The following is a 21,172-nucleotide window of genomic DNA, read 5'->3' as shown; positions in this document are numbered from 1 at the left end:
GCTCAGCCTGAGTGTCAAGGAAAGCGTTCCAGAGGAATTTTGGTGTGTGGATCTGCAAGGTGACTAGCTAAGCAGATGACTAGCTAAGTGGGTTAGGAGAACAGAATTCCAGTAAAGAAATAAAACAGAACAAAACAGAAAGTGAGCATATGCAGGAGCCTGTACACGAGGGAGAGGTTGTTGAGCATGTTTGGGAAACTCCCAAGTGGTTCCTTCTGGCTTGTGCAGAGATGTGACACGGGGAAATTGGCAAAGGTGAGGACGGACCCAAAGGGAAAGCCGTGTCAAACTTTGCTGGGTTTGTATTTTATTCTAAAGGCAGTGGACAGTCATGGGGGGGAGGGGCTTTAAGCAGAGAAACGATATGGAAGATTTGTGGTTTCGAAGAGTGCATAGAAAATGGATTGCAGAGAGACTGGAAAGCAGAAAAGTTAGTTAGGAAGCTGTTGAAATAATTCTAGACTATTAATCATGGCGGCCTAAACAAAGTGGTATTTAGGGCAGAGAGACTGACAGACTATCGGGAGGTATAGCGTGCACATGCAGACAGACACATGCACACACCCACACGTGAACTTTTACGAAAATAAAATTGTACCTTACACATTATTCTGACAGTTGTATTTATTTTATTAAAATTTTTTTATTTATTTACTTTATTTATTTAAATTTAGATCTTTTACAAACTCAAATACGTCTTGATGTCTGTTTGTATGTTTGCCACTTTTGATTAAGAGATACATGTACTGTCCTAGATTTTCTTCTATAGTATTTATTGTTTTGTCTTTTACATTTTAAGCTTCTAAGTGATCTACAGTTTGCTTTTGTGTGTGATCTGAGATAGGATTTACTTTTGTTTTCCACATGGCTAGTGCCATTTATTAGGTAAACCATTCTTTCCCCCATTGAATTAAAATACTATTTTGTGCTGCATTAAAACTTGTCATATACACAGTTTTACTTCTGAATTCTCTATTCTGACTCAGTGATCTCTCTATTTGTCCCTATGGAAATAACAAATTTAACTGTGGTCTTTTTCATTTATTCTAGTGTCTGTTTGCTCCCCAGTATTCCTATTCAAGGATTCTGCGCTATTCTAGATACTTATTCTTACATAGGAATTTTAAAATTACTATACTGGCAAGAAGTCTTGTTGAGACTATAACTGGAAATGCATTAAACGTCTACATTAATTTTGGGGGAATATATAGTTTCACAATAGTATGTCTTTATATTCTAAAATACAGAATATTTTCCCATTCGTTAGGTTTTGTTTGCTGTGTTAAGATTTAATACTTTTCTTAATATAAGTTCTATGCCTTTCTCATGTAGTCATGTTGACTACGGTTTTTTATTTCTACTTAGAATATTTTCCCATTTCTACTTCTAGTTTCTTATTGCTAATACAGAGAAAAGCTATTGATTCTAAACTTATTTTATATTCAGCTACTTTAGCACAGTTTTAAAATACTAGTCTTTTTTTTTTAATAAAATGTATGTTGTAAAGAAATCTAGTAAGCAAGAAAGAGCCTCCAATCAGAAGACTTTGTACGTCTTCTTCATTAGCAAAAAGATAATTTTACTCTTTTTTCCAGTGTGTATACTCATTATCTCCTAGCATGTGCTGGAAACTCCAACCTACCTTGAATAGCAAAGACGATGCCAAGCCCACTCATCTAATCTCTGACTTTAGTGGACATGTGTTTAGTGTTTTATCCTTTGAACAAAAGTTTTACTTCCAGTTTTTGGAAAGCAGCATTTAATTATATTGGAGCAGTTTCTTTATATCCCAATTTTACTCAAAATTATTAAGACCATTAAATTTCAGACTCATCAGAAACTACTGATAGAATTTTACTGTTTTCTCATTTAATTTTATTCATGTAGATGATATTTTTTTGTTGCTAGATTTTCTGCCATTGATCTGTGTTTTTATTTCTGATATAAATACTATTTGGTCAGAATGTATTATTCTACAAATTTATAGATTCATTTTGCTACTATTCTAGTAAATATTCATAAGAGAAATTGGTTTTACTATACTATGTCAAGTTTTGGTATTACAGTTGTGTGGTCTTTTTTTTTTTTTTTTAATTTTTTTTAACGTTTATTTATTTTTGAGACAGAGAGAGACAGAGCATGAACGGGGGGAGGGGCAGAGAGAGAGGGAGACACAGAATCAGAAACAGGCTCCAGGCTCCGAGCCATCAGCCCAGAGCCTGATGCGGGGCTCGAACTCACGGACCGCGAGATCGTGACCTGGCTGAGGTCGGACGCTTAACCGACTGCGCCACCCAGGCGCCCCAGTTGTGTGGTCTTAATAAAAATAATTGAGTGATTTTAATATTTTTTTCTGTGGCCTGGAAATATTTAAATAACTGGAATTATTTATTTTAACGACTAGTCAGAACTCATATTGCCCATTTCTTGGTGAATTTTGATCATTTCTATTTTGCCATAAAATTATCTATTTAACATTACATTTACACATGCAATTGTATGTGGCAAACATTGCAATTTTTTTTGATTCCTGTGTTTCTTCTTAATATGTGTCTATGTCTTCTTTCTCATTCCTAAATTAGTATATTTTTCTCTCAATTTCTCTTTATAATTTTTCTATATAATTTCTCTTAATTTTTACCTATTAACTTTTTAAAACCTTGGAGCGCCTGATTGGCTCAGTGGGTTAAGCGGTCAACTCTGGTCCAGGTCATGATCTCACGGTTCGTGAGTTCAAGTGCTGTGTTGGGCTCTGTGCTGACAGCTCAGAGCCTGGAGCTGCTTTGGATTCTGTGTCTCCCTCTCTCTCTGCCCCTCCCCTGCTCATGCTCTTTCTATCTCAAAAATAAACTTAAAAAAATTAAAAAAACAACACAGTTTTCTTAATTTCAAAGTTTTTATTTGCTTACTTCTTGCTGGAAACATTGATTACATTTTTGAGTACAGTTTTTGCTGTGCCTCAGGATTTGTATGAAGTAGTCTTCTTTTCATTGCTTTCTACATGTTATAATCCCAATTTTGATTGTCTCTTTAATTCAACAGAGTATTGCTCACCTTCTAAATAGATAGGACTTTTGGTTATCTTTTTATTATTTACAAATATTTATTATTTTTATTACTATTATAAAATGTCATCTGCAAAATCTTTACTTAAAAATATATTATGGGAATTTTCTGACCAAGTATTTGAGGAATTTTTATAATTCTTCCTATGTATGCAAACACATATATGAAAGCACATGCATATATGTGTGTGTGTGTGTGTTTGTGTGTGTATACTTATGCATATATGTGTTTGGTCTTTGCTTGTGTTATTTTAATTTCATTTTTCCATTGACCTTACTTTTTGATCAGTTTTTACTTTTTATTGCTGATATGTATTTAATTAATCATTGACTTTGCTTTTTTAATCTTTGATCTTTTTGATTCTGAAAAAGGCACATTAAAGTTTCCCACTATAATTTTATTTTTATTAAGTTCATTTATTGTTATGCTGTATATGTTATTTAATTTCTCTATGATTTTGCTTTTCTGTTAGATGCATATGATCCTGAGAGATCTATATTAAAGTTTCCCATGAGAATTGTATAGGATTCCTTCTTAATTTTTAAATATATGAGCTTTTTTGAAATATAATTCACATACCTTATAATTTAAACATACCCATTTAAAGTGTATTCTTCAGGGTTTTTAGTTGTACAACCATCACTAAATCAATTTTAAAACATCACTCCATAAAAAAAAAAAATGTATCCATTAGCAATTAGTTCCTAATGGTTTTTACTTTGTGTATTTAACGGCAATGTTGATTGGTTTAAGTCTTCTTTATATTTTGTGGTTTTGTTATATAATGTCTCTCTTTATCCTGATTTACATTTTTAGCTTATATTCTGCCTGGCTTGATATTAATCTTGCTCCTTGCTTATTTTTCTTGTAGTTTTCTGGAAGTCATTGCCTAATGATTTATTTTTAAATCACTTTTTATAAGTGCCCCTCTTGTGGATGAAAAGAGAGTTCCTGCCTTTTGACGGGAGGTTTTGCTTATACTTACAGAAATGCATAATTTACTTGATTTTCTTTCTTCTGTCCTGATTTCTGATTATTTTCCAACCTCTTTCCTTATCATTTTCTGTATTGATGAAGTTGAATCAACATATGTGCAGGGGTGTGTCGGTGGCTCAGTTGTTTGAGTGTCTGACTCGATTTTGGCTCAGGTCATGATCTCACAGTTGGTGAGTATGAGCCCCACATGGGGCTCTGTGCTTACAGCTCAGAGCCTGCTTGGGATTCTGTCTCTCCCTCTTCCTCTCCCTCTCCATCTCCCTGCTTCTCCCCTGCTGGTGTGCATGCTTACTCTTTCTCTCTCTGAAAATAAACTTAAATATAAACATATGTTTTTACCTTCATAATTTGAAAGTTCTACTGTGCTTGCCCATAACTGATTACCTTCATTTGCTGTTACTCAAATTGGACCCACGTTTGTCTCATGGTCTTAAAACAAATTATTACCTGTTTTCCTAGTAAGACTGTATTTTGTCTCTCCTCACCCTGATTCCATTGAGAAGAGACTTTTAGAATGCTGATAATGCCTTTGTTCCCAACCTCCCAACTCCTGGATTTTACTCTGATTGCTTAGCTCCAGATTATGGATAAAATACATCTTGGAGGAGTCAATAGTTTCTCTTTGCCCTTATTTCATGAATTCTTATTTAACACTTATCAATTTGCGGATAATCTGTCATTATCCTGTATCCCATTATCCCGTGTGTTAGTGTGTGTGTGTGTGTGTTTGTGTGCATGCGCGTGTGCCCTTATTAAATCTGGCTGGAACTTGTGCCTTTCCATCTAAAGATTCAGGATTTTCTACAGCTCAGGGGGAAATTCTATTTTGGGTTTATATTTCTTCCTCCATTGGTTTTTTTCTTCTCAGTCTAGATCAGAGGTTGTACTTTTCATGAATTGTCCTACTAAATCTGTTTTACAGTCAACAGAGGAATCCAGACAAATATATATAATACAAGGGGATATCTGGTATTTTATAAGAAAGGCACACAGATAGGCTTTGCTGTTTGAAAGGGAAGAGAAACAACTGATAATATTGGAGTGTAATTTTATGATGCTCTTTTTTTAAAACTTAGATTAATCTCTTAACTTACATATTAAAAATTTCCAATCATACAACATTTGACGCCCAGTTATCTCTATTTCATCATTTCCATAGGATGTGCTGCTTTTTAGATTTAGTTTCTTGGTGAAAAATGTATCCCAGACTGTAAATGTAGCCCAGATTATAGAGTCTGGCTTCACCTCTATTATGCCATATTTCTCACTATTAAAATTTATATCCTATGCATATTTTAAAGTATATCTTAGCATATTCTCCAACTTAAAAACTTTAAACTTAACCATCACAAATGTCCCTGAAGCACTTAATATGCTTTTGATAATACCTACTTCTTTGGGTATTCAGTAATTAATCTTAAATATATTAGAGAGTTCCCTGTTGTTAGCAAATTCTTTGTTAGCTCAGAGGTGTTAAAACCCTATTTTTTTTTTTAAGAATCTGACTGTATGCTCTGTTTTCTTTAAGTGTATCATAAAATTTGAAACAATTAATTTTGGTTCACTTATATTTAAAAGTAAATATATGACATAGTTGTGTTCCTTTTGGAGAGGGGCAGAGATGCCACAAATGCAGTAAAACAAAAATGATTTGCTTCTAAAATAGTAGAAACTCATTGTTTAACTCTTCACAGATTAAGGCCAAGATTGATAAGGATCTTTCTTTTCACTATTATACGTATACTGTTACTTACTTAACTCCAGAATATCCTGAAACTACAAAGGTTTTATATCATCAAACAGAGATTCAAATGAAACTGTATTGATACATCAGATTGAAAACAGTTTTCTTTAAAATTACAATTGAGGCAATGGCACTTCTTTTTTTTTTCTCATGAATATAATTTATTGTCAACTTGGCTTCCATACAGCACCAGTGTTCCTCCCAACAAGTGCCCTCCTCAATGCCCGTCACCCATTTCCCCCTCTCCCCTTGCGCCCCATCCACCCTTAGTTTGTTCTCTGTATTTAATAGTCTCTTGTGGTTTGCCTCCCTCCCTCTCTGTTTGTATCTATTTTTCCCCCTTCCCTTCCCCCATGGTCTTCTGTTCAATTTCTCAAGATCCACATACGAGTGAAAACCTATGATATCTGTCATTCTCTGACTGATTTATTTCCCTCAGCATAATACCTTCCACTTCCAGTGGCATTTCTTTTGAGGCTTTCTCCTTTGTTATTATTTAGACATATGCATATAGTATTTACCGGTAAGCCTCCCCTGGGAGGCCGAGACCAACTTCAGTCATTTCTTTATAGATTGGCAAGACACTAGAATAATATTTTTATTAAAGTGTCATCTGGGTTTCAAACTAGCTGACAAAAACCTTAGGGTCTTCCTGATAAAAGTATTGTTTCTGGACAAATACTATATGCTGTCACTTCTATGTGGAATCTAAAAACTGCCAAATTCACAGAATGGCGATTCCCAGGGTCTGGGAGGTGGGGGATTGGGGAGATGTTAGTCAAAGGGTACAAACTTCCATTTAGAAGATGAATATGTTCTTGGGACCTATTGCACAGCTTTGTGAGCATTGTTAACAATGATGTATTATATGCTTGCATGTTCAGAGAGTAGATCTTAAATGTTCTCACTACCAAAAACAAATAAAAAAAAGTAATTATGTGGCATAATGAAAGTGTTAGCTAACACTATGAGGGTAATCATTTTGCAATATATGAATGTATCAAAAGAACACTTTGTACACCTTAAAGTTATACAATATTATATGTCAGTTATAGTGGAGGAAGGAAAGCTGAAAAAATGGTTTCTCTAAGAGGATGATTATCTCCTTAAAATATTGGAAACTCTTTACGGTTTGGACTGGAGATATAGTTGTGCTTGAGGGACATTATTTAAAATTAGAAAAAATTTTTTTAACGTTTATTTATTTTTGAGACAGAGAGAGACAGAGCTTGAACGGGGGAGGGTCAGAGAGAGGGAGACACAGAATCTGAAACAGGCTCCAGGCTCTGAGCTGTCAGCACAGAGCCCAACGCGGGGCTCAAACTCACGGACCGCAAGATCATGACCTGAGCCTAAGTCGGCCGCTCAACCGACTGAGCCACCCAGGTGCCCCGAGGGACATTACTTAGATGCAAATTTGATGGAGCCTAAATAATTAAAAGATAATTATGGGGCATCTGCAGCTCACAGAAGTGAGTAGCTGGTAGGTATTCACCTCCTCAGTTGATATTTGGTCCACGTAAGGATACACTTGCTGCTTTGGTGTTTTCCTGTGTTAATGGAGACCAGTGCCCTTTCTGGGTGATAAGGATGGTCTCTGGATCTAAAAAAAACACTAATTGCACTCTTTTATTGATACATCTTCCCCTAGAGGATCCAGGACCCCAAATGTACAATGCTGTGTATTTGGTGCTCTCTCTCTCTCTAATTACTTAGTTCTCAACGAAGGTAATATTTCCTTTTCCAAGTATAGTGGTCAGATTTGTTACAGTTTTATTATAAAGGAAGTAATTTTAGCTCTCCAATAATATTAATTCAGCTGAAAACTTTTTGTTTCTTTACTTGTCACACACTCCTTAACCCCTTACACCCAGTAGTCTGCCCCACTCCTCCACTAAAACTGCTGTCAAAGGTCCCCAAAGTGCTGACCAATCCATTTTGCAGTTTTCTGTCTTTCTTTTACTTGACTTCACTGTGACATTTGATAGCTGTTGACTGCTTTTTATAACTGCTTTCTGTTGACTTCAGTGATACATTAATTCATTTGACCATCCAGCTAATATGTATTAAGCATCTCCTAAATGACAGGCAAAATGCTAGGTATTGATTAAATAACAGTGGGCAAGACGTGCATTTCTTCCCTCGCACACATGTTTTCCTCTGTGTTTATTTCACAAGATGTGGTATCAGACAGACTTCACCTTGAGACCTACCTTTGCTACGTATAGTTGTGTGAACTTGGGGAAATGTCTTAACATTTTTCACCTGTAAAATGAAGACAATTAAAAATATCTACTTGATGAGAATTTTTTAAAGTGTAAAGTGATCTATGAAAATATTTGGCACATTGCTTAATATTCTTCTCACTGGGACCTCTCTAGTTCAGTCAATGTAGGCTTTTAAAGACATTATAGCATCTCTCTGGCTGGTGCCTTTGACTCTGGTCTTGGTGCTCAAAAGTCCAGGCTCGGTGTTGCCCATCAGTTAACAGCTCACCCCTCATTCCTATTCCCCAGATGCTATCCACTTACCATTTGCCCATCCCTGACCAGGCTGGGCTCTCCCACTTCTCTGGTTCATTACTGTATTCATTCTCTGTATTCCATTACTGTCCATCTGTCAGCGTGACTGTGCCTTCCTTGTTGGGTTTTTGAACACCCACTTTTATTCAAGTTCTTCTTCAGACACTATCAGAGGCATGGGGCTCAAACCCATGCCTCTAACAGAGGCAAACAGGAAAACCTGTGGAGGAGAGGGTCACACATTCTTTTCTCCATTGTCCGTAAGTATTCCCGTTTGCCTCTGTCACAGCCTAATCACACTGTGACTTAATTATCCCTAGAGGCTCATATCAGAAAAGAAAGTGTCTAGTTGTCTAGGTACCCTTAAATGTGGTACGACTGTGGTTTTAGATACTTTTTAAATTTTTACTTAATTTTTTATTTTTTATGTTTATTTTTGAGAGAGGGAGAGAGAGGAAGGGAAGGAGGGGGAGGGCCAGCGAGAGAGGGAGACAGAGGATCTGAGGCAAGCTCCATGCTGACTGCAGAGAGCCCCAATGTGGGCCTCGAAGTCACAAACCAGGAGATGGTGACCTGAGCCGAAGTCGGACACTTAACCACCTAAGCCACCCAGGTGCCCCAACAGTAATTTAAAATTTTAACTTGTTAATGAAAGCACATTTATTGTAAGTTTTGCCTCTAGAGGAACATATTCTTATAGACCCAAAGGTCAAGCTGTCCTAGCATCTTCTGACATGAACACATGAGCATGGTCTGTATGTTTTATGTGATTTGCTGTAAGTAGGGGGTTTGCATCCTCGTAAGTGGGATATTGGAAGTGAGAACTGTACCACTTGTCTGAGCTGAACTACTTTCTCTGTGCTTTCTGAATTTTGAGATAAGGTTTAAAATGGAACTATTTGTAAAAGTTACAGTGATCTTTCCCTAGTTTTACATGTTTCCAACTTGAAGAACTTCTTTTATGATCCTGTAAAGTTTAATAATTGTGAAAACAAAAGTCTTTTTTTTTTAATGTTTATTGAGAGAGAGACAGAGAGATTGACATGGAGGGGAGGGGCAGAGAGAGAGAGTGAGAATGAGAGAGAGAGAATCCTAAGCAGGCTCTGTGCTGCCATCACAGAGCCTGATGTGGGACTGGAGCCCACAAACCATAAGACCATGACCTGAACCAGAATCAGGAGTTGAACGCTTAACTGACTGTGCTACCCAGGTGCCCCCAAAATCTTAATTAGTTAATTGAGTACTGTGATTTTATAGAATTACCATGTATGGTATTTGGGTGTGATAGTAGAAATATTCTAGCTTTTCTTTATTGGTACAAGTGACTCTAGTGTCCGGGCAGGCCTCGGTGTCTTTATTTGAGAATGAACAGCCCTTGTACCCTCAGGTAGAGAAGTGCTTTGTAAGATAGCAGGGATTCCTAGCAGATAGAACGCTGTACTCACAGAGTAGTTTTTATTTTGTGCTCCTGGTGAATTTACTTGTTATTTTCTGGATGATTTTTTGGGATTCTGGCAATGAAAATAGAACATAAGCTTACTATATTATGTTTAATCTCTGTTCTTAATAACTCTGAGGGCGTTTTCAATGTTATAAAAAAAAGCAAGTTAGAAGAAATTCTTTTTTTCTTTTTTGTGCATAAAGACTCTGAGTCCTTTTAAGATAGAACTCTTCAAAATATAGAAGCAATTCATGGGATGTTTTAGTGACCCATGGAATTTTGTTGTTCAGGGAGTATAATCAGCTTATAGGAATTTTTATTTATTTTGAATTTAGTTTTAATTAGAATGTTGTAATTGAAAAATTTAATAGCAACCAAGAAGGGATAAACATTTGAAGGGATATACATTTAATTTGTATTAGGACTTTTTAGTTATATATCGATGGTGATAAAGAGATTTGGTGTAGGAAGACATTTTAGGGAACGAGTCTTCAGACAGTCAGTAATCAAACCAATGGTATATTTTTAGAAGCCAAGAGAAGGGAGATTTAGGAGGATGAGATGATGAGTACAGTCAGATTAAAAGAAAAACAACAAACCAGGTTAACTAAGGTAGGGATGAAACAGTATGTATTGCTTTAAGCAATTGGAAAAGTAGTTTCAGTGGAGCCATTGGGACAGGAACCAAATTGCAGTGAGTGTCGTCCACCTTTTTTTTCCACACTGGAGCACTGGACAGATAAATGCTATTATCATCAGTTGAGCTGGTCTTACTGCTCGTGGTTGCAGCCTACGTTGAAGGGCAATCTTGTACCATGACCATGTAAGATGTGCGCTCATGTTTTTATCTTGATAGGTGACTTTGTCAGCTTGACTTGAATGTCAAACCTATGAAAGTAAAATTAATATGAAATTCTTCTTAATAAAAGGACTCTTTTTCTCTTAGGTTTTCTACTTTTTTTTCATTTCACGTTGATTTTCACGTTCATTTCACTTTTTTTGTCCAACTGACTACTTCACTTGGCTGTCACAAAGTTTATACTCTCTAATACTCTCTCAAAAAATATTTGATGTCTTTTGACTGTGTTTTTCAAATAGTAGTGTTGACTCTGCTTTGTTCCCTGATTTCTGCATGGGGAGAACCCTTAGGGAATAATAAAGGTAGGAATAGATAGCAAACCGAGCCATAGACAGCCCAGATGGCTCTGCCCTTGGACAGGACACTGGCAGAGTGACCTTCTGTTTTTTTCCCAGTCTGGCCTTATCTTCAGGACCTCCTTATGAGATGGAGTAGACGGGGCAAGAAAATATGAATATATGAACTTACATGTGTTGATTTCAGCCAAAGTCAAAGGAAGCAACAGACTGACTCTGTATAGAAGTTTCCTTTAGTGTACACACTCAATCATACACGGGTGTTGTATCCTTCCTGTATGGACCGTAAATTCCCTCCATATTTTCCCTCAGATCGTCCTTAATGGTGGATCTAACTAGATCACATGTGACTGGTTCTAATTTCTACATAGTGCATTGCATTGTGTGTGTGTGTGTGTGTGTGTGTGTGTGTGTGTGTGTGTGTTTACCATTCATTATCCTCCATTATTATAAGATAGAGTTCCTCTTGCCATGGCAGGTGGGAGTGAATGTGAACTGGGAAGACAAAGACTTTTAACTCTTTCTTTTGAGATTACAGACTCTTGGTTACTCTCAGTTTTGTGGGTGAAAGAATGCAAATCCATCCACCGTTCTGCCATTTTTAGTTTCTTGTTTTGTCCCTCTCTCCCTAGTGTCTCACTTCATTCTTTCTGTTCACACTAGATAATCCATTGCCTTTCTCTGCTCAAGTACGATAAATTCCCTCTCTGGTTGACATTTCCCGCTTAACGTAAGAATTTTGATAAGTCAAATAGTAATAGTGGATGGGCCCGATAGAGAAACAAGCTGATAGCTGCTTCTGAAAAGTTTCTTTACCGATGAGGGAAACCATTAAGAAAAAGATCTTGTCTGTGATAATTATAGCAAATGGAAAACAAACTGTTGCAGCTAAATTAGCAGCATTTAGAAAGTTTGTGCTACAGGGGGTTGAGGTAAGGGGGGAGGCATGAACAGGCAGAGCACAGAGGATTTCTAGAGCAGCAAAACTACTCTGTGTGATGCTGTAATGGTGGACACATATCCCTACACATTTGTCCAAGCCCAAAGACATACAACACCAAGAGTGAACCCTACTGTAAACTAACGACTGAGTGATGGTGTTGTGTCATTATAGTTCATTGACTGTAACAGATGCACCACTGTAGTGCATGTCTGATTGTATGTGTGGGGTGGGGTGGGGAGGTTGTACGTTTGTGGAAAGAGGGTTCTATGGAAAATGTCTGTACTTTGTGCTCACTTTTGCTGTGAATCTCAAACTGCTCTAAAAAATAAAGTCTACTTAAAAACAAAAGCAAACAAACATAAAGGAAGCTTATGCCCATCAACATCTTAGAAGCCCCCAGAAGATGGATTGAAATTTTCTTTCTCTAATTCAAAATGAATTAATCTCTCTGGGAATCTGTGGGCCCAAGGGAAATACCTCTCCAGCTTCACTGCCTAGTTATCTCATTTGATGAGCATTAAAAAAAAAGCTATAAATTCGATTATTTTATTGCACTTGAGTAACATTTGCTTCCCATTTACCTCTAGGTTTGAAGTTCGAGGAACTTCAAGAAAGATTTGGTGAGGAGTTCTTTAATATATGCTTTGATGAGAATGAGAGAGTCCTTCGAGCTGTAGGTGGCACTTTGCAGGACTTTTTTAATGGCTTTGATGCTTTGTTGGAACACATCAGAACTTCCTTTGGGAAACAGGCCACGCTGGAGTCCCCATCGTTCCTGTGCAAGGAGCTCCCCGAGGGTGCCCTTCTGCTTCACTACTTCCGTCCTCACCACGTTGTGGGCTTTGCAATGCTGGGCATGATCAAGGCTGCGGGAAAGAAGATCTACCGGCTGGACGTGAGCGTGGAGCAGGTGGCCAATGAGAAACTGTGCTCCGATGGTTCGAACCCAGGCAACTGTAGCTGTCTTACCTTCCTCATCAAAGAATGTGACAATACTGATGCCATGAAGAACCTTCCCCGGGGAGCCTCCCGAGTCCCTGCCGACCTCAGAATCAGCATCAGCACCTTCTGCAGGGCCTTCCCTTTCCACTTGATGTTCGACGCCCACATGTCCGTCCTGCAGCTGGGGGAAGGCCTGCGGAAGCAGCTGCGTTGCGACAGCCACAAAGTGCTTAGGTTTGAGGACTGCTTCGAGATCGTTTCTCCAAAGGTCAGTGCCGCCTTTGAGAGGGTGCTGTTGCGACTGTCCACCCCGTTTGTGATCAGGACCAAGCCTGAGGCTTCTGGCACTGAAAATAAAGACAAGGTGAGTGGCCATGGGCTTGAGATGGGTGATGGGGACTGGAAGAGTGCATAATTATTTCTGTAAATTACATGCCGGCGGTACTTGTAATTATTTAGGCGAGAGAGCTTAAAGTGCCATTTAGAAAATTACTGGTCCCTGGATGTATGGAAAAGGATTTGGCCTTATTCCCAGCCATTTTGCATAGTGTCTGCCTCTTTCATTAATTTATTTCAGCATATAAAAAGAAGACACTTATTAATACCAGCCACAGTAATTACAAAAATGATAGGACTCACCAAGAACCTGATCCTGTAAACCCATGAATATTTCTACCAACTGAAGGCAAACAGGAGAGAAATGGAAAGGTGGATTCCAACAGTGTGGGGCCTGCTCGCCTTCTCCTTAAATAACTATGGGTGGAAAGCTAGCTCCACTTTGAATATGCTCTGTTCTAAATGTCATAATTTAGGAACGTCTTGGTTGCATCCTATTTTTGTCTCAGTATGCAGAATAATGGATTTTCTAAGAGTTGGAAATTAAGTGGCTACCTCAAGAGTGCTTTTCTCAATAGATTGTAGCATTGACACAGAGACTCATTCCTTTAGAACAGGCTCACTGCTTGGAGAACAGCATCAACACTAGGAATTGTTATTAATTTCTTGGAATCCCTGTTTGGGAAATATGGGTTATTAAGAAATGAAAAGATAAAAGAAGAATCTTAAATAGTTGACACAAATATGTGCCCTCGGGTAAAGCTTCTTTTTTTTTTTTTTTAGAGGAAGTCAACATTAAAATAGAAGTGTGAAGAAAAGTTAGTCATTACTGTTTTAAACACAAAAATAAATGATATAAATGATATTCTTCTGCAGTGGACCTTTGTGTGTATCAACTTCCAGTAGAGCTTTTTGGTATTTTGTGACAAGGAAAGTATGGGGCGCCTGGGTGGCTCAGTCAGTTAAGCATCTGACTTCGGCTCAGGTCATGATCTCGCAGTCCGTGGGTTCAAGCCCTGCATTGGGCTCTGTGCTGACAGTTCAGAGTCTGAGCCTGCTTCAGATTCTGTGTCCCCCCTCACTCTTTGCCCTCCCCTGCTCATGCTCTGTCTCTCTCTCTCTCTCAAAAATAAATAAAATGTTAAAAAAATTTAAAAAAAAAAGTGAACTTCTTCTATGTGATTCAGCTTGTTCACAAGCATTTTAGGGAAAGCTGTTGACTTTTGGAAATGAACAGGCTCCTGTGGGCTAAAGGAAAGATGAGTTGTAGAGACAATTAAAAACTCAGTGAATGAGTACTCACGTATTCTGACATGCCTGCCATGATAAATAAATGAGAGACTAGCCCCCTGAAAGCAGAGCCAAAGACTTCTTTGAGGATTTTCTGTAGCATTCGTTTTAGAACTGCTTTTTATAATTTTGAAATTCAATGGAAACATTTTAAGCAAAACACTTGGGAAATAGGGAAAGATGCCCATTTATTCAGGATAACTGGATCCCATGATTTAGGAAACTCATACAAGCGCTGTTTTCATCATTTAGATTCAGTGATTCGAAAGCTTCTAAGGATAAACTTGAAAATTCCAACTTGGCATGCTTGGGTATTTTAGTCTGAATGAATTGTTATTATTTCTGTTTGATTACACATGGTGTTTTAAATAATATTTTTCACATATATATTATATGTATTTATATGTTCAGTGATTGCTACCCCTTCTTTTTTTTTTTTTTTAAATTTTTTTTTTCAACGTTTATTTATTTTTGGGACAGAGAGAGACAGAGCATGAACGGGGGAGGGGCAGAGAGAGAGGGAGACACAGAATCGGAAACAGGCTCCAGGCTCTGAGCCATCAGCCCAGAGCCTGACGCGGGGCTCGAACTCCCGGACCGCGAGATCGTGACCTGGCTGAAGTCGGACGCTTAACCAACTGCGCCACCCAGGCGCCCCTGATTGCTACCCCTTCTTGAAGCTTGTTGCAAAAGAATGAAGTTGTTTAGTGTATGTTTTTGTCCGTATTTGTAGGTGATTTGAATTTGAAATTATTCTGTCCTTTTAATTTAGAGAATATTAAAACTGTCAGTTCTGTTTTACAGAAGTGAAGTGTTTGGCTAGAAGGGTGTGAGCAGTGTTGGCCTTTAAAATTGAAGTTTATATTTTTGAAAATGTGCCTGCAGTAGAATATGTTATTACCAGTGTTAATTGCTTTATATATTTTGTAGATTTGAGAAAAATTAATTCAATTTATAGTTATTGCTACAGATTTTCCCCCTTTATTTCATCTGGCTTGTATTTATTTCATTTGTGTACCATGGTGAGAAATAGACATAATGAAATGACAACTCACAGGTCAAGGCCCCCTGCCAATCAGTAATAGGAAAATGTGCTCATTGAGAAGATGCCATTGTAACTTAAACATGGCAGTGATAGCTTAAAAATAAAGACTTGCATCTTTAGGTCATTCAAAATAGGGCAGGATTTTTTCTTAGAATAGGACAGCAATCCTCTCATCCTTAGGCTTACAGTTCTGCTTATTCACCTGGGTTTGCCAGAAGGGGTCATTTGGGAAGTTCTTCTTGGCCCCAATTGGAACTGTGGTCAGTAACATTATGTCATGGAGTCTTAACCAGAGGAATAACATTTTTGAATTACTGTTTCCAAATCCCAAGTTTGTATTTTCTTAACACATGGAAAGAGGAAAGAAAACCAAGGTTAAAAATTAGGATTCTCTTGATAAATTTGACCTTATTATTCATTATTTTCCCCATAATAGCTGTTCTTATCAATGAATAACTCCATGTTGTCTAAAGTTTCTAATTTTTTATGGGGCTTTGATAAGAAAGTGCTAGTTTCATTTCTTTTTTACTTATTAAAAAAATTTTTTTAATGTTTTATATATTCTTGAGAGAGAGACCATGAGCCAGGGAGGGGCAGAGTGAGAGAGGGAGACACAGAATCCAAAGCAGGCCCCAGGCTCTGAGCTGTCAGCACAGAGCGTGATGTGGGGCTTTAACTCACAAGCCGTGAGATCATGACCTGAGCCGAAGTCAGATGCTCAACCGACTGAGCCACCCAGGCACCCCAAGAAAGTGCTATTTTAAAATAATTTAGGATATTCCTTGGTCCAACGGTGAAGGCTTTCATGATAATTTAACTGTTTTGGCTGTGCACTTAATACCTGCCATCCAAAAAAACAAAACAAAACGCCAAATACCCGAGAAACGAAAACCAAGAGCTGATTGTGGAGCTGAATGACAGTAAATCGTTTGCGGAATGAATTGTAATGCTTCTGCTAAACAGGATCTTTGTCATTTTGTGTTATCAGTCAGTCACTAGTTAACCATGTGATTAGAGGGAGAACATGCTTGTGAGCAGTTTGGTAAATACTAATGGATCAGAAAGCCATCATCCTAGTTCCAGAGAACTTGTATCATGATTGTGCAGTAATGAGTTATTGAGACCAGAAGGGAGAATGTCACCGAGAGGCATCATATGCAGTCATCAGTGGCAGGCTTCAATTCAGCAGACTTTAGAGGTCAGGAGGGACTCTTCCAGGTGGATTGACCCAACTTTGAGTCCCTCTGTTTGGCTCCATCTGCATCTTCTTCTTCTTCTTTTTTTTTTTTTTTAACATTTATTTACTTTTGAGACAGAGAGAGACAGAGCATGAACAGGGGAGGGTCAGAGAGAGGAAGACACAGAATCTGAAACAGGCTCCAGGCTCTGAGCTGTCAGCACAGAGCCCTATGTGGGGCTCGAACTCACGGACTGCGAGATCATGACCTGAGCCGAAGTCGGCCGCTCAACCGACTGAGCCACCCCATAGTCTCCTCTCTCTCTTTTCTTCTCCTCCCATGTGGCATTTCTGTGTTTTTATCTTTCCTTAAAGCTCACCTTCTTTTCATCACGTTTCTTTATCAGATGTCAGGCATTAAATATGAATGAATTAGTTCATTATTTAAAAAAGAACAGATTCGGCATTGGGAATTAACGGTGAATTATGAATCTCTTAATTTGTACTTGCATCTTTAGGTCATTCAAATCTAACTATTTGGAGAATTTGGAAGTTTGTCACATCAGTCTTTGGAGGCATTGTGGTGAGTTTTAGAGGAAATTTGTTGCAGTACAATGTGCAGCTTGGGGCGTTACATCTAGTCCTATGAATCTAATGTATTGACATAGATTCCAAAGCCTCTTTGTATGGAGGGGCCATGTGTGTAAAGAGGGCTGTTAGAAACTGGACGAATGGCCCATGGCTTCCTTCTCCACGTTATAAGGTGATAGTGTGTGGGAAAGTGGAGGTAGCCTGGGCGAGAGGCGTCTCAGACCCGTGATTTTAGTAAATCCCTGTAATCTGAGCCTCAGGTTAATTCATCTGGACATTAAGAAACCCAGATGAATAATTAGTATTTATACTCCTTATTAAGTCATCTTTAACATGTGTAAATTTATAGGAAGTCCGTGGGTCATGAAAGTTGCTATCATCCCTTTGATTCAATGAATTCAGGCAATTTCAAAGAGAAGCAGAGGGGAATCTGACTTTTCAACCATGAAGAGTCATCCTCTTATCAGGACCGACTTAAAGTAATTCTCTGACAGCTTAGGCTGCCTACCTCAAACACTTTTTTGTAAGGATTAAATGACAATCCATGTAAAATTTTTCTATCTTCAGCTTCAGTGTAAGCCATGATTATTACTTTTGTTCTTCACACTTGTAACCTCCTTCCTATCCATTCTTCTCCTCATTTATGGCTTTAGAAAAGAAGGTACTGGACATTAGTAGGCTTAATAATTTTAGAGAAATATGAAACCTGCTGGTATAACATCTCCCTAAAATATGACTTGGGGATCTGCTCTTTTCTTTATAGACTCTTGTTTTAAAATCCTGAGTCTCCTTTTCAGAGTCACTGGAGTTTGGAATCAAGTTTTTACTACCTGGGTCTACTAATATCTTTTATATACACATGTGATAGTGCTCTGCTGTGCCAATGGCTTCCAAGATAAAACGAACTTGTTAGCTTAGGCACAACCTGAAATAGCAGTGGATTTGAGAAACAATAAATAACATGAGTTCTTTTGATATTTTTTTTCTTAGCAGCAACACTTCAAAGAACTTTAATAATACTGTGGAAGGAGTCCAGGTTTTGAAATACATCATCCCCACAGCAGAGCAATGGCTCTGAGATTGGTTGAAATGGTTACTCATTTTCACTTGTGTTCTCAGAGTTGGAACTGAGGAAAAGCATGAACAATAACAACACATTTCTTTTTCAATCCCTAGAAATATCCCCAGGTCTGTCTTATTCTCCCCCCCGCCCACCCCAGGTCTGTCTTATTAACTAGAAGCCACAAAACAAATGCTAGGAAATAATTTTAAAAGAATACAGAATTAACCTCTGATTTTCTGTGGTCAGATCAGCTTCCAGACTCCTTTATTTTTCCTAGACATGTGCCCATTTTCTCCTGACAACGATGATTGAAAAGTTGAAAATATATTTATTAATCTTACTATGCCATAATGACAGCGTTGAAAGACAAATTTCACCTGGCTGTCAAGAGTACATCATTTGACTTCAACTTCAGTTCAGTTTAGTGTGGGAAAATGTGAGTGTTTTTTCTCTCTTCAGACTGAAACATTCTGCTAGAGAATTATATTGAACGATAATTTTAGTGATGGACAAAATGCCATTAGGGCTTTCTCTATAAATTAGCATTATAGAACATAGTCATAACTCAAGTCACAACTATCTGGAGTTTGCTTTGCTCTTGTAGTTATAAATGAGATGTCTAATTTTTGTGGGTTTTTTTTTTTTGTTTTTGTTTGTTTGTTTGTCTTTTCTCTGGAACTGCTTCCTGACCATAAACTGCCTTTTAAAGTGTGTTGGACAAATTCGGATTCTGACACCAGTATTGCTGAGGCTCATTCCGGGTCTTTCAATCTTTAAATGCCTATAACGTTAAAATGTCTGCATAGTGCTATGCTACCGTCCAGTTACTGTATTCTGTAGAGAGGACAAGGTATTTGTTACTTGGTGAATTATATATTCATTATAGTGACCTCCATGCCTCAAGTGCCCATTTACCACGTTTTTATTTTTGTTAGCAGGAAAGATTGCACCTGAACTAACAAAAGGTGTCTCCTACCATAGATGAGATACCATTGACTGCTAGAGTGGTACCTTCTTGGAGGGGAGGGGGAATTGGCCCTTTGAGTTACAAATTGTTCAGAATCTTTCTTTAATTGATCCTTTTGTTTTAGCTGGTAGCTTTCAGTCTCAGTTAAATTAAAAGCTGAAGAGCTGTTTGGAATTCATTGCCCACCTCCTCAGTTTTAAAGATGCTCTTAATTCATATTAACATTTTTCATAAGTATACAGCATAGTAATTTTTAGTTAGTGTATGTGCAACTATCACAACAGTAGAGTTTTAGAACACTTTATTGCCTCCCCCCGCCCCAAACAAAGTTTCCTGTGCCCATTTGTGGTCAATCTTTGCTCCTACTCCTGATCCCAGGCAACCACTGGCCTACATACATCTATATAGATTTGTCGTTTCTTGACCTTTCTTAAAAACGTAATCATACAAATATGTAGTCTTTTTTGGTTGGCATAATGTTTTTGAAGTTTATCCATGTTGTTGCGTGTATGAGTAATTTGGTCATTTTTAGTTCAGTGTTCCATTGCACATATATACTGTGGTTCTTGTTTTGTTTTTTTCCGTTTACTAGTTGATAGACACTGGAAACAAAGTCTGTTTTCAGACTTTGGCTGTCGTGAATAATGTTGCAATGAACATCTGCATATAAGTGATTGTGTTGGATATATTTCCAGTTCTCCTTGGTAGATTCCTAGCAGAGGAATTGCCATGTCATATACTAAGTATATGTTTCACTTTTTAAAGAATTGCTGTGCTGTTGAACAAAGAGGCTATGTTATCTCACATTTGACCAACATATGAGGCTTCACGCTTCTTCACGTTCTCAGCAACACTAGGTATTGGCATTCTTTTTGATCATGACCATCCTGGTGGATGTAAAGTAGTATCTTGGGTTTTAGTTCACATTTCCCCGATGACTGGTGATGTTAAGCATCTTCTCTTGTGCTTATTAGCCATTGGTATAATTTCTTTGGTTAAATGTCTAATCAAATGTTTTGCCCATATTGGTGTTGTTTGTCTTCCTACTGAATTAAAAAAATATATAAATTCTAGATACTGACTTCAAAAATTACTGTCTTTTGAAGCACAATGGTACTGTGATGGTACCATTATTTTCTTTTAGGAAGCGTGCTTTTAGTATGGTATCTCACAAATCTTTATATAACTGAAGGCCACAGATTTTCTCCTTTGTTTTCTTCTAGATGTTTTATGGTTTTAATCTTAATTTGTGATTCATTTTGAGGTGTATTTTGTGTATGCCACGTGGGCCCAAGTTTTTGTTTTTATTTTTTTATTTTTTTGCAGGTAGATTTCCGGTTGTCTCTGCTCAGTTTTTGAGAAAACGATCTTTTCACCATTGAATTGCCTTTGCAACTTTGTCAAAAATCAATTGACTGTACATTTTTTCTTGCCTTTCTGTTCTTTTTCATTTTTTTTAAAGATACCTAACTGTATGGTGATAACACAGTGTCTTGATTACTGGATCAAAATAAGTTTTGCAATTGGGTATTTTAAGTCTTCCAAGTTTGCTCTTTTTCAAAGTTGTGTTGGCTATTCTTGGTCCTTTGTATTTCCACATAAAGTTTAGGATACCCTTGTCAATTTCCAAAATAGCTTCTAGTATTTTGATAGGGATTTTACTGAATCTGTAGGTTTATTTAGAAAGAAGAGCTGTCTTAAAATACTGAGTCTTCCATTCCATGAAGTTATCTCTCTCAGTTAATTTAGATCTTCTTTAACTTTTGTCAACATTTTGTTTGTTTCTTGATACAACAAAGACAATGTTTTTAAATGGTATTTTTGTATAGAAATACAAATCATTTTTGTATATTGATCTTGAGTCCTATGGTCTTACTAAACTCAGAATAGTTTA

General features: G+C 37.5%; 1 protein-coding gene and 1 non-coding gene across 2 annotated transcripts in view; one reads left to right on the top strand and one right to left on the bottom strand.

The window, feature by feature from the left end:
- Positions 1-21,172, top strand: part of GUCY1A2 (guanylate cyclase 1 soluble subunit alpha 2) — a 335,038-nt gene that overhangs the window by 71,597 nt on the left and 242,269 nt on the right. The window contains exon 4 of the mRNA XM_047072151.1: positions 12,455-13,173. Coding sequence (XP_046928107.1) covers positions 12,455-13,173 — 719 coding nt within the window. The remainder of the gene's footprint in view (positions 1-12,454; positions 13,174-21,172) is intronic.
- LOC124506596 (small Cajal body-specific RNA 7) lies at positions 5,099-5,218 on the bottom strand. Its single transcript, XR_006960843.1, has one exon. It is a non-coding gene; the product is annotated as a small Cajal body-specific RNA 7 (non-coding RNA).

Source organism: Lynx rufus, unplaced genomic scaffold (genome assembly GCF_022079265.1).
Source record: "Lynx rufus isolate CCGP_SWC_20201006 ecotype Redwood Valley unplaced genomic scaffold, mLynRuf1.p SCAF_9, whole genome shotgun sequence".
Lineage (NCBI taxonomy): Eukaryota > Metazoa > Chordata > Mammalia > Carnivora > Felidae > Lynx > Lynx rufus.
The sequence above is the reverse complement of the archived record's forward strand: the minus strand, read 5'-3'. Positions and strand labels throughout refer to the sequence as shown.